Source organism: Penaeus japonicus, unplaced genomic scaffold, assembly GCF_977035675.1.
Source record: "Penaeus japonicus unplaced genomic scaffold, GWHDUDI00000001_assembly GWHDUDI00000021, whole genome shotgun sequence".
NCBI classification, from domain to species: domain Eukaryota; kingdom Metazoa; phylum Arthropoda; class Malacostraca; order Decapoda; family Penaeidae; genus Penaeus; species Penaeus japonicus.
In genome coordinates, this window is record NW_028234423.1 from 24,002,500 (window position 1) to 24,016,535 (window position 14,036).

At 46.0% G+C, this 14,036-nt stretch overlaps 1 protein-coding gene across 3 annotated transcripts in view; it reads right to left on the reverse strand.

The window, feature by feature from the left end:
* mv (lysosomal-trafficking regulator mauve) overlaps positions 1-14,036 on the reverse strand; it is a 113,426-nt gene that overhangs the window by 23,365 nt on the left and 76,025 nt on the right. For all 3 annotated transcript variants that reach the window (XM_043013300.2, XM_043013298.2, XM_043013299.2), the window contains exon 11: positions 549-658. In XM_043013300.2, the coding sequence (XP_042869234.2) occupies positions 549-658 (110 nt within the window). The remainder of the gene's footprint in view (positions 1-548; positions 659-14,036) is intronic.

A 14,036-nucleotide genomic window follows, 5' to 3' on the forward strand; every position in this document is an offset into this window, starting at 1 on the left:
TGAGTACGGGTGTGTGAGTACAATGCGTCGCTGGTGTTTAATTGAACGCGAATAAATTAAGAGAAACTTTTTTTTTCCCTAATGGAGCAAGTTCGCATTAGTTTCTTAAAGTACGCGATTGATGTATCTAATCATTGAGCGGACACGGTTATATAGGAAACTATCCCTGAAAAAGTCTATTTCCTATGAGAGAACATAATAGTTGCAAAACAGTAATAAATAAGTTAAAAGAACTGCAAATGTACACACACACACACACACACACACACACACACACACACACATATATATATATATATATATATATATATATATATATATATATATATCTATATATATATATATATATATTTATGTATATGCTTATATATATTTATGTACATATATATATATATATATTTTGTATATATAAACATACACATATATATATATATACATATATATATATATATATATATATATATATATATATATATATATATATCACAATAAGTTTTCGCAGTCAGTAGACGAATCACCACCTCGACAAAAGACAAGCGGTCACTCACCAGGGGCGGGTTCGGTGCCTTGAACAGCGCCAGGAACTGAGACAATTCCGTGGGCGTGAGACTCCATCGGCCAACCTCCGCCCACACGCCCACCACCGTTCCAACCACATCTGAGAAGGAATGAACTGGATTAGAAAAGTAATTCATAATTGATTATAACCGTAGTGGTGATTTGAGCGAGGATAATGACAACAATAATAGATGGTGATAGTGATAATGACAATAACCTTTCCTGCTACCATGGTTTGGTTCTTACCATTAACAGCAGAATCATTTCGCACTATTCATATTTTATATCATAATATCCTAATTTTCCTTATATATACAAACATCACTGCCTGAACTATACAAACAGACGTGATATAATATATGACCTACGCACAAAAATATGAGAAAAAAACGGAAAAAAAGAATATGGAACCCGCGCATGATTCAAAATTGGAGGGAAAAAATCGACACGCTTATGCACTGCCATGCCTACTAACGATAATTAGTAATTCCAACAGTCGCGATGATAACGATAATGACGACGATAATCAAAAAAAATATTGATGATAATGGTGATGATGATGATCATGATAATAATAAAGTACTAATTTCAGGTCCGTCCCCCCCCCCTCTAGCCACCGGTCCCCCTTCGAGAGCAGACCGGCGCCATACACAACGCCGCCGTCTTTCTCGTAAACGCTCCGCACCTGCAACCGGCCGGGCCTTTAACCGCCGATACGAAACGAGCCGGCCGACGCGACGGAACGAGCGCAAACGGCATGCAAATAGCGCACGAGCGAGTAATTCACGCCGTCCGCAGATTTACGGTCGGAAGCGAGGTGACGGCGGTGGCGGCGGTGATGGCGGTAGCGACGGAAACGGCTCGGACTGCGATCGTGAGGCGAGGTGAAGGGAAGGCGTCTCTCGCTCGGCCGTCGGTGGGGGGGAAAAAAGGCCGTCGGTGGGGGGGGGGGGGAAGGGGCCGTCGGTGGGGAGGAAAAAGGGCCGTCGATTTGGGGAAAAGGGCCGTCGGTGGGGGGAAAAAGGGGCCGTCGGTGGGGGGAAAAAGGGGTCGTCGGTGGGGGGAAAAAGGGGCCGTCGGTGGGGGGAAAAAGGGGCCGTCGGTGTGGGGAAAAAAGGTCCGTCGGTGGGGGGGAAAAAGGTCCGTCGGTGGGGGGGAAAAAGGTCCGTCGGTGGGGGGGAAAAAGGTCCGTCGGTGGGGGGAAAAGGGCCATCGGTGTGGGGGGAAAAGGGCCATCGGTGGGGGGGGAAAAGGGCCGTCGGTGGGGGAAAAGGGCCGTCGGTGGGGGGGAAAAGGGCCGTCGGTGGGGGAAAAGGGCCGTCGGTGGGGGAAAAGGGCCGTCGGTGGGGGGGAAAAGGGCCGTCGGTGGGGGAAAAGGGCCGTCGGTAGGGGGAAAAAGGGGCCGTCGGTGGGGGGAAAAAGGGGCCGTCGGTGGAGGGGAAAAGGGCCGTCGATGGGGGAAAAGGGCCGTCGGTGGGGGGGAAAAAGGGCCGTCGGTGGGGGAAAAGGGCCGTCGGTGGGGGGGGGAAAGGGCCGTCGGTGGGGGAAAAGGGCCGTCGGTGGGGGGAAAGGGCCGTCGGTGGGGGGGAAAAGGGCCGTCGGTGGGGGAAAAGGGCCGTCGGTGGGGGGAAAAGGGCCGTCGGGGGGGGGGAAAAGGGCCGTCGGGGGGGGAAAAGGGCCGTCGGTGGAGGGAAAAAGGGCCGTCGGGGGGGGGGGAAAAGGGCCGTCGGTGGGGGGGAAAAGGGCCGTCGGTGGGGGAAAAGGGCCGTCTGGGGGGGGAAAGGGCCGTCGGTGGGGGAAAAGGGCCGTCGATGGGGGGGAAAAGGGGTTGTCGGTGGGGGGGAAAAAGGGCCGTCGGTGGGGAAAAAGGGCCGTTGGTGGGGGGAAAAAAGGGCCGTCGGTGGGGGAAAAGGGCCGTCGGTGGGGGAAAAGGGCCGTCGGCGGGGGGAAAAGGGCCGTCGGTGGGGAAAAAGGGCCGTCGGTGGGGGGGGGGGGAGGGGCCGTCGGTGGGGAAAAAGGGCCGTCGGTGGGGGAAAAAAGGGCCGTCGGTGGGGGGGGGGGGGGGGCCGTCGGTGGGGGGGGGGGGATGGGGCCGGCGGTGGGGGAAAAAAGGGCCGTCGGTGGGGGAAAAGGGCCGTCGGGGGGGAAAAAGGGCCGTCGGTGGGGGGGGGGAAAGGGCCGTCGGTGGGGAGGAAAAAGGGCCGTCGGTGGGGGGGAAAAAACGGCCGTCGGTGGGGGGGGGGAAAGGGGCCGTCGGTGGGGGGGAAAGGGCCGTCGGGGGGAAAAAAGGGCCGTCGGTGGGGGGGGGGAAGGGCCGTCGGGGGGGGGGGAAAAGGGCCGTCGGGGGGGGGGGGAGGGCCGGCGGGGGGGGGGGAAAGGGCCGTCGGTGGGGGAAAAGGGCCGTCGGTGGGGGGGGGGGGAAGGGCCGTCGGTGGAGGGAAAAAGGGCCGTCGGTGGGGGGGAAAAGGGCCGTCGGTGGGGGAAAAGGGCCGTCGGTGGGGAAAAAGGGCCGTCGGTGGGGGGGGGGGGAGGGCCGTCGGTGGGGGAAAAGGGCCGTCGGTGGGGGGGGAAAAGGGCCGTCGGTGGGGGGGGGAAAAGGGCCGTCGGTGGGGGAAAAGGGCCATCGGTGGGGGGGAAAAAGGGGCCGTCGGCAGAGGGGAAAAGGGCCGTCGGTGGCGCTCTTCCGATAGGGTAATGGACGCCGTGTGGTTGGCAACGGAAGTGCAAGAGAAGGAAGAAGGGAGGGACGAAGGGAGGGACGAAGGGAGGGAGGGAGGGATAGAGGGGTAGAGGGAGGGGAGATGAAGATGAAGAGAAGGAGATGAAGGAGTTGATGGAAGATGAGAAAGAGGAGAGTAAGATAATGGTGATGGGGGTAGAGGTAGGGGAGGGAGGAAGTGGAAGAGAGAGAGTGCGAGAAGAAAAGATAGAGATGACCCTGTTATTGCTAATAAAAAATATGTAATTTTCAATAACGACATGTCACAGTCCCAAACAAAAATAAAGAACGACACGATGAAAGAAAAAAAGAAAGAAAAAACGAAAAAAAAACATTAAAATAATAAACGCCACCACAACCCCCCCCCCATTAACAACAACAAAAAAAAAAAAAAAGAAAAAAAAAAAAAAAAAACAAAAAAAAAAAGATTTACGACTCTTACGGCTTCCTAAGGTATGCACACGGCCATTAATCTCTCTACGGCTGCGCTCTTTCGTCTTTGCTTAATCTCTTCCCCCCCTCCTCTCTCTCTCTCTCTCTCTCTCTCTCTCTCTCTCTCTCTCTCTCATTCGCCCCTTCGTGTCTCTTTCTATCTTTTTTTCGTCTCTCTCTCTTATTCGCTCCTTCGTGTCTCTTTCTATCTTTTTTCTCCTCTCCTCTTTTACATTTTCCTTCTTGGCTCTTTTTTATTTTCTTATTTTTCGCTCCCTCAGTTTTCCTCTATCTCCTAATTTTCTTTTCTTTCTTTCCTTGCTCACATTTTTCTTTTCTTTCTATTCTCTCACTGTCATTCAAACTCGCCATCAATACCACCTAAAATTTCGTTTGATGTTAACAGAAAAAAATACAATACTAATCATATTTTATTGCATCATTAATCAGAGTGAATCAAATTAATATTTCAAATATATTAAACTCCATAAAATATAGAAATACATTTCTCTTCCATTTCTTCCAAATCAAAATCTTTAGCAAGAAATAAATATATCAGAAACCAATCAAATTTGCGGCGCGGCAAAACGGCGTATACGCGCGCGCGCATGATCCTCCCTCTCCCCCACCCCCTCCCCATACCACCGAAAGGGGTAGACTGGAACCGCACCCCGTTATATCCTCTTAACATATACATGAACATATTGGATGTACGTTTGCCCGTGTGTACAGTAGGCTCCCATATAGAAATACGTCGGTGGGGAAAAAGGGCCGTCGGTGGGGGGGGGGGGAAGGGCCGTCGGTGGGGAAAAAGGGCCGTCGGTGGAGGGAAAAAGGGCCGTCGGTGGGGGGGAAAAGGGCCGTCGGTGGGGGAAAAGGGCCGTCGGTGGCGCTCTTCCGATAGGGTAATGGACGCCGTGTGGTTGGCAACGGAAGTGCAAGAGAAGGAAGAAGGGAGGGACGAAGGGAGGGACGAAGGGAGGGAGGGAGGGATAGAGGGGTAGAGGGAGGGGAGATGAAGATGAAGAGAAGGAGATGAAGGAGTTGATGGAAGATGAGAAAGAGGAGAGTAAGATAATGGTGATGGGGGTAGAGGTAGGGGAGGGAGGAAGTGGAAGAGAGAGAGTGCGAGAAGAAAAGATAGAGATGACCCTGTTATTGCTAATAAAAAATATGTAATTTTCAATAACGACATGTCACAGTCCCAAACAAAAATAAAGAACGACACGATGAAAGAAAAAAAGAAAAAACGAAAAAAAAAAACATTAAAATAATAAACGCCACCACAAACACCCCTCCCCCCATTAACAACAGCAACAAAAAAAAAAAAAGAAAAAAAAAAAAGAAAAAAAAAAAAAGAAGAAGGAGGCTCTATTCCGAACGCCGTCGCGCGGTACGCTTACGACTCTTACGGCTTCCTAAGGTATGCACACGGCCATTAATCTCTCTACGGCTGCGCCCGCTCGCTTCCCCTTTCTGCCTCGCCTCTTTCGTCTTTGCTTAATCTCCTTCCCCCCCCTCCCACGTCTCTTTTCTCTCTCTCTCTCTCTCTCTCTCTCTCTCTCTCTCTCTCTCTCTCTCTCTCTCTCATTCGCCCCTTCGTGTCTCTTTCTATCTTTTTTTATATTTTTCTCTATCCATCTCTCCCGTCTCTCTCTCTTATTCGCTCCTTCGTGTCTCTTTCTATCTTTTTCTTACTTTTCTCTCGCCTTCTCTCCCTCTCCTCTCCTCTTTTTCTCTCTCTCACATTTTCCTTCTTGGCTCTTTTTCCTTGTGTTAAGTCTTTTTTCTCTTATCATATTTTCTTGCTTTTTCTTTCGCTCATCGTCCTTTCACTCTCCCATTTTTCGCTCCCTCAGTTTTCCTCTATCTCCCTAATTTCTCCTTTTCTTTCTTTCCTTGCTCAACGTATCAATTTCATTTTTACAATCTTCCTCTTTTCTTTCTATTCTCTCACTGTCATTCAAACTCGCCATCAATACCACCCAAATTCCCCCTTTAAAATTTCGTTCACAGCGAACTGATGTTAACAGAAAAAAATACAATACTAATCATATTTTATTGCATCATTAATCAGAGTGAATCAAATATGAAGGGATAATATTTCAAATATATTAAACTCCATAAAATATAGAAATACATTTTTCTCTTCCATTTCTTCCAAATCAAAATCTTTAGCAAGAAATAAATATATCAGAAACCAATCAAATTTGCGGCGCGGCAAAACCGCCATTTCGTACCGGCGTATACGCGCGCGCGCATGATCCCTCCCCATCCCTCCCTCTCCCCCACCCCCTCCCCATACCACCGAAAGGGGTAGACTGGAACCGCACCCCGTTATATCCTCTTAACATATACATGAACATATTGGATGTACGTTTGCCCGTGTGTACAGTAGGCTCCCATGCCTGCGGTCCGGTCGCGGCTGTGCGGTTGCGCCGTTCCGTTTTCCTTAAGCAGGGGAGACACGCACAAATCGTGTCCGCCGGATAACTTCCCCTTTCCTCTTCCTCTCTCTCTCTCTCTTTCCCATGTGTGTGTATGTGTTTGCGGGGGCTAAATTGTGTAGGATCTAGTAATCAACTGCTTCTCCACCTTCGCTAATGGTGCACACAAACACTGGAACACACACACACACACACACACACAAAAGCACACACACGAGCACATAAGTGAAACAGCGGCAGCGTTACACGAAAAGGACAGTGGTAGTAGTAATAGGAAGGGAAAAACGAAAGGGAGAGGGAGATGGGAGAAGAGAGACGAAAGAAATGGAATGAAGAGGAAGAGAAAAAGAAGGGGAAGGGGAAGGGGGAAGAGGAAGAGAAAGGGGAAGAGGAAGAGAAGGGGGAGGAGGAAGAGGAAGGGAGAAGAGGAGGAGGAGGAAGAAAGGGAGGAGGAAAGCGAGGAGGGGGAGGAGGAGGAAAATTAATAAAATCCAAAGAACACGAAGAACAAAAAGAAAAGAGGGACGCATTATTTGAAGAAAACAAGAAAACCAGAATAATAAAAGAAAAAAAAAGGAAGTTTGACGAAGCAGTCCCGCAGGAAAACAAACGGAAACAACAAACACGCCACTTCTCTATTAACGGTCGCCGACGGCCCTATCCCACCCGGCACGAGGAAGAGCCAAGAGAAGCAAGTAACGAGATACTCTGTTACCTTTATTGATACCTTTCTGGTAGTTAAGTCCCCTGGTCTGATCAGCCACCCGAACGAAGATTACGATTTACTTTCGCACATCACGCACCCTCCCCGAAAGATCTTTCTTTGTTTTCTCGTCATCGTCATGATTATTATGGTTATTCTTATTCTTATTGTTATAGATAAAGTTGGGTAACTAATGAAAATAACAGGTTTATTCTTTACTCAATAGCTCAGAAAAAAATAAAGAGGCTTATGATACTGCAACGCAACTTAAAAAGAACTATTGCCCTAGTTTTATTTTTTGAATCATTCTTATTCTTATTGTTGCCATTATAAATTTACTTATCATTCAGCATGTTAAATTAACAGGTGTATGACATTTCAACGTCATGCAAAAAAACCCTGCTTTATCTCTAAGTATCAAATGTTATCATGAAGATTAATATCATTCTATTCTTCTAACCATTATCGTTAACTTCTCTAGGTCATGCAACTTGCAAAAGCTTTTAAAGACTGCCCCGTCATGCATATGAGTAAACAGTTTCGAACACTACCTGAAGCTGACTATGAAACAAAAGGTATTGTGAAACGAACCCCTGCGCATGACGGTTCAAAAGCCCGCGAAAGATTTTGTACCGTTTCTTTTGGCGGCAACTTCGTACTTTGAAGTTAATTCATATCGTATGTTATTTTTTCTAGATTTAAATTATGAGTCACATACGATGAATATATGTTTTATCCCATTTTTTTTTAATCATGATTAGGATACGTCTAATAGGCTTTGTTGAAGATTAAGTTTCTAAGTATGATTAAGACACGAAAGAAAAAAAAAAACGTGGAACTAAAAATACGAGTTATCTTAAGATAATTAAATCATTCAATTGAGATTAAGATACGTTTTGAGTTTAGATAGGAAGAAAGGGTAACAAGTCGTTGGGAGACAATTACTGGGTGTATAAGATCATCTTCAATTGTCTAATCTTGGATGATTTGATCATTTGAAGAGGGATTTGAAAACATACCAGGAAAGTGGGCGAAAAGACATTCTCCTTTATATTACTATAATTTGTCAAGTCAACGCACTTGCTTTATGTGATTTCACTTAAGTCAGGAGTCTTACAAATAAACGCTTATATAAGAAGTAACAAAATTACACACAAACACACACACAAACACGCACGCGCGCACTCTCTCACATATACATATACATATACACAAACACAAACACAAACACAAACACAAACACACATACATACATACATATATATATATATATATATATATATTCCCCAATCAAGATATATATATATATATATATATATATATATATATATATATATATATATATATATATATATATATATATATATATATATACATATATATATATTCCCCAATCAAGAAATCATCGCACTTATTTCCCCCTTTGCTTTTCCCCTCCTCCTTCTCTTCTTCCCCCTCTCCCTCTCCATCCCCTCTTCCTTCTTCTTCTTCTATACCTCCACATCTAACTCCACCTCCTCCTCTTCTCCCCCCCCCTCCCCCTTCCTCATACTCCTCCCTCTCCCCCTCCGCAAATCCTGTCGGCGCGCAGGACGGCGTGGGAGAGACCAAGGGGGAGGGGGGTAAAGGGAGTGAGAGAGACAGGATCCCCTCCTTCCACACCGTGGGGGGGGGGAGGAGGAGGAGGTAAAGGTGTGACAAATATTATATTACGTTAATTATGGCGCGTTCGGAAGCGTCGCCCGTGAACTCTCAGCACTAATCACTTGCGGATACGCGAGAACGGGGCGAGCGCTCGTTTCATTAGTCCTGTGGTGGAGGGGGTGAGGGGGGGGGGTGAGTGAGTAGGCCTAAGGGGGTGGAGTGAGTAGGCCTGTGATGTTGGGGGTGGGGGTGGAGGGACGGCTTTCAACACACGCGCATGCACACACAGATGCACACACACACACAGACACTCTGCAAACACAAATAGGGTTACACATACTTGCGCCACTCTTTCAAGCATTACCTATTCACTTTATCTTTATGTAGTTGTGATCTTTTTGCTATAATGCCTCCCCGCCTCCCCCCCTCCCCCTCTCCGCTCCCCCGCTCAAAACCCACTCCATTTATGTTGTCCGTAAAGACCAGAATCGCATCAATATTTCCGGAAGACTCATAATAAAGCTATTAAAGCTATTTCCGATTTTCTTCCCATGTATCAGATTTTCCCATTTCCCGGTCCCGCCGAGTCCCTCACCACCCGAAGTGCATCTCCGGAACACTCTTCCCTGCAACATTGCAAGGCAGGGTTAATCGCAAGGAGGGCTAAGCTCCGCGTCTCACCGTGGAAAGGGAAGACAAGAAGAAATACATAAAAAGGAGACGCAGGATAACGATGGTAGGTTTCGAAGCTGACTGCAATAAGGATGGTGTTGATACCATCTATGATACATTTAATGCGTATATATATTATTAATATCAATACCATTTTTATCATTAGATATGTATATGTAATGATAGTGATTATAATGATAATAATAATGAAAATAATATATCTAATAATAAAACAACACACACAGTTGGAGCAGAAAATAAATAAAAGAATCCCTCTCTCAAGATCACCATTTCCAGACATTTCCCTTTGGATTAATAAAAAAAAATTCCACTCCGTCAACAACCATCAATTCTTCCCCCCTTTAACCCCATAAGGAATCAGACAAGCACCAGTTAAGGCGGTTAATTTTATTGCATCTACAATAAGCACGCACATGGCAACACTGCTAAGCTGCGAAAGCAATATCACATTGGCAACAATTGATTTTTCAAAAAGCGCGCAAAAAAGCATACATATATTTCAGCACAAGAAATCGATTAAACATAATATGGCAAAATTTATTTACATATACAAAAACGCTCTTCGTAAACCGATACAGTTAAATTCACATATAAAAAAACAAACAAACAAAATCCTACATAAAAAGCGTAGCTCTAACATCTAGAATAATCAATATTGCAATGGTCCGCGGGGAACAAATATGCAAATGAACGCCCAATCAATAAAGGGAAAATACAACAACTGGAGAAAAAAGGGGAAAAATCTAATAAACAGCTCATGACAACAACTTGAGAACCAGATAAAGGGGACACAAAATTGAAGAAGAAAAAGAAGGAAGGTAGGAATGGGGGAAGGGGGAGAGAAAGGTGAAAGAGGTGGAAGAGGAAGAAGAGGAAGAGGAAGAGAAAGAAGAAAAAGAAGAAGAGAAAGAGCAAGACGGAAGGAGAGGGGGAGAAGGGAAGCGAAAGGCGGAAAAGGAAGAAGAAGAAGAAGAAAAAGGAGAAAGGAAAGGGAGGAAGGGGAGCGAAAGGTGGAAGAAGAAGGAGAGGAAGAGAAAGAAGGAAGGAAAGGGGAAGAAGGGAAGCGAAAGGTGGAAGAAGAAGAAGAAGAAGAAGAAGAAGAATTTATGAATGGGGGAAGGGGGAGCGAAAGGCGAAAGAAGAAGAAGAAGAAGACGAAAAAGAAGGAAGGAATAGGGGAAGGGGGAGCGAAAAGTGGAAGAAGAAGAACAAGAAGAACAAGATGAATGGATAGGTGGAAGGGGAGGGGAAGAGGAAGGAGAGGAGAAAGGAAGAGGAAGAAGAGGAAAACAAGAGAAGAGAGATACTAATGATAAAAAACATCCACAAAGCCCAAACAAAAGGCGTACCGGGACGTAGAAAAAAACGAAAAAGAAAATTGAAAGAGAGAGATAGCGAGAAGAAAAGAGGAGACATAAAGAGATCGAGAAGAAGCAGCTAACAGACAACGAAAACAACTCAAGAGAATAAACAGCAACGCAGAGAAAACAAAGAGAAAAAGAAAATAAATACAACAACAACAAAGAAATGAAAAACGAAAAAAATGTAAACTAGAAAAAATATATATATCACGAAGACTTAAAAAGACAGAGAAAAGAAGAGAAATAAAACACAAAAGAGCAGGATCAGAGGTCAGAGCGACGTCGCCTTCATTTACATTCATGAGAGTGGGAGTGGGAGAGGGGGGGGGGGGTTGAAAAAAAGGTAGTTCCACATCTGTTGTCACGAACGGTGAAAGCAAAGCACTAACACAGCTTAAGCAAAATTAATATAATGTATGTCATAAAAAACACAAACCAATGGTAAAAAAAAAAAATGCACAACGACTGAAACTTAATGTAGAAAAAATAATCATAATATCAATAATAATAATAATAATAATAATAATAATAACAAATGATAACAGTGGCATTTGCAAAAACAACATTAATAATATCAATAAAAATAACAATCTAATAATATTAATGGTAATCATTACAATAATAATAATAAAAAAAAATAATCATCAACAGCATAATAAGAAAAATAGTAATGCAGTTGTAATAGCAATTAACAATACTTCTACTAATAATGAGAATTATGATAATAATCAAAACAACAATAATAACAAAAATACCAATAACAAACATACATAATAATAACAAATGTAACAGTTCTAACAACAGCCAATACTAAACAATGAAAAAAAAACAGCATAAATAACACATATACTACAACAGTCTTCAATAAACTTTAAAGATATCAAAACATTCTTAAGAGAAACAAAATGAAGAAAATAGTATGATGCAACTCAACCCTACATTAAACACACACTATTTCTAATAATGCCAATGACAATGATAAGTTACAGTTAGGACGATCATAAATTACTCTGCATTTTGTAAGCTTATGGTGATGCTAATTCCGATGCAACCAAATAATAATAATAATAATAATAATAACGATGATAATAATATTAACAATAATAATAAATGGTAATAGTAATAATAATAACAATAATAAATGGTAATAATAATATCAACAATAGCAAATAATGATGATAATCTGTTTACATAACATAATATTTTAACTATCCTGTTGCTAATCTCAAATGACAAGAAACATGTCAACATTAAGCAAAGGCAGCAGTACGATCACTATCTACTTATTAGCGGCGTTGAAATCTCCTCGGAGTTATAGTATTCTAGTAAGTTAATTGTGACAAATGTAGAAAGGTATGACTGAATTATCTCATATATATACCTACATCATACATACATACATACATATATATATATATATATATATATATATATATATATATATATATATATATATATATATAATAGATTTATGTATATATGATCAGTAATCATGATACAACAATTATGAAAATATAATATATACCTTTCTGCATACAAATAAATTCATACGATGCAACTTGGAACTCGCAAAAGAAAGAAAAACAAATCTAGCCTATAAAATGACAATAACACAAAACAGCAACAATAATAACACTATCAACTGCCATCTCTTAACAGTTAAGAGTCCCATGAATCTCACTTCCACTCAAAAGGCGATCATGTCAGCCCCTACGTCTTCCTTTCGTGTCCTGTCGCGGTGGATAAATCTTTCATCCAACAATTTATTTTCACACGTTCGCGTCTACCATCGAAGACGCCACCTCGCGCGCGCGCACTCACTGTAAAGCCAGAAATCATCTCCGCTGTCTGGCTTCCTATGAATATTTCTTTGCCGAAAACATTTGTCTGGCGTGGCCTTCTGTTGCGCGACCCTTGCCTCTTGCGTTAGTGTTTACGGCCACGCGTACACGGGAGTAACTAGGCTTACGTGCGTTTAAACGTCATTGTTTGTTCCTGTGCGCGTTCTAAGGTTAATTCAGGTATTCGCTCTGATCGCTGATTCTTGAAGACACGGATCAGTAGAGATCGTGGGGTTGGTCGTCCCAACGCCGGATGGCCGCCGACAGTGTGGCGAGGAGGTCGTAGTGGGGGTCGTGGAAGGCCCGAGACGCCCCTACGCTGACGAGGCGGAGGATGCGGTAGGAGGCGTCCATCAGGAACACCAGGACGGCCATCACGGACATGAAGAAGTAGATGTTCCACGACTTCTTCATCAGACTTCCGCTCTCCGTCAGCCGCTGGTCCTGGCGCTGCGTGTCGTCGTCCTGGTCGACCTGATGCTGGTCGTGGCGTCGCTGCAGCTGGTCCTTGGCGTCCGCGTCTTCGTCTTCCTCCGTCTTCTTCTGCTCCTCGACCACCTCCGGCTGGTACAGACGCCCCGGCCCGCGGTCCTTGGACACCTTCTTTACCTTCGGGTGCCAGTCGCGGTAGTCGTAGTCCGGTGCCTCGTAGTAACTGTCGTAGTCGTACGAGGGTTGCTCCTTGTTACGGTGGTCGTTCATCATTGCAGCAGCGAGGTTGAGGTCGTGCTGGCGCCGGAAGTAATGGTCGAGTTTGGCGCAGAAGCCCACGCTTCCGATGGCGCAGCGCATCATGAGCACGGCCTGCGTCACCATCTCGGCGCCGTCCCTGCCCAGGACGTGCCAGTTCTTGAGGCGGTTGCCCCATCGCTCGGCCGCGTGCAGCAGGTCGGCCGCCGCGCCCTCCATCTTCACGCCGCTCTCGTCCAGAGGGTAGTGGACCAGACGGTGTGACGACAGATCGAGCGGCTTCGGTAGCGACGTGTCCACGTCATAGTCGATGGGCATCTGCGGGCGTCCGATGCCACCGTGGCCGCCGGGGTGCCTGACGGGCTCATTCCCCGAGGCCGCCCATGGGACATCCGTCTCGGCGGGGCGAGGAACGGTGTGGTGCGCCGGGACATCCGTGTCCTCGCCCCGCTCTTCGGCCGGATCCGTCGTTGTCTGTGGCGCCTCCTCGGTGGTCGTCGGCGGCCAGCGATGGTCCTCGCCCCAGTGGAGTTCCTCCAGCCACTCTTGCTGTTTCGGCCAGTAGTCTCCATCGGTGACCCGGCTGCGGCTCTTGCGCGGCTGTATCCAGGGGCGCTGCAGCGGGGCGCTCCGGGTCTTCCGATACTGCACGCCGGAGTCCTTGACGTCCAGCTTCTGCATGCGGACCCACTTCGGCAGGTCGAAGTCGCGGACCAGGTATCTCCACTCTGGCGCGGGGGCGGGAGTCACCGTCTGTGTCCTCACTGTGGCGACGGAGGCGACGTTGGCCTCGGCAACGACCCGCGATGCCTCCGTGGTGGTCGTAGTTGTGGTGGTCGTGGTAGTGGTCGAGGAGCCGGACACACCACTGGCGAGGTTGAAAGATATGACTGTCCAGTAGAACTGCAGGATGAAGGCGAAGATGATGATGAGGGACATGACGGTGGG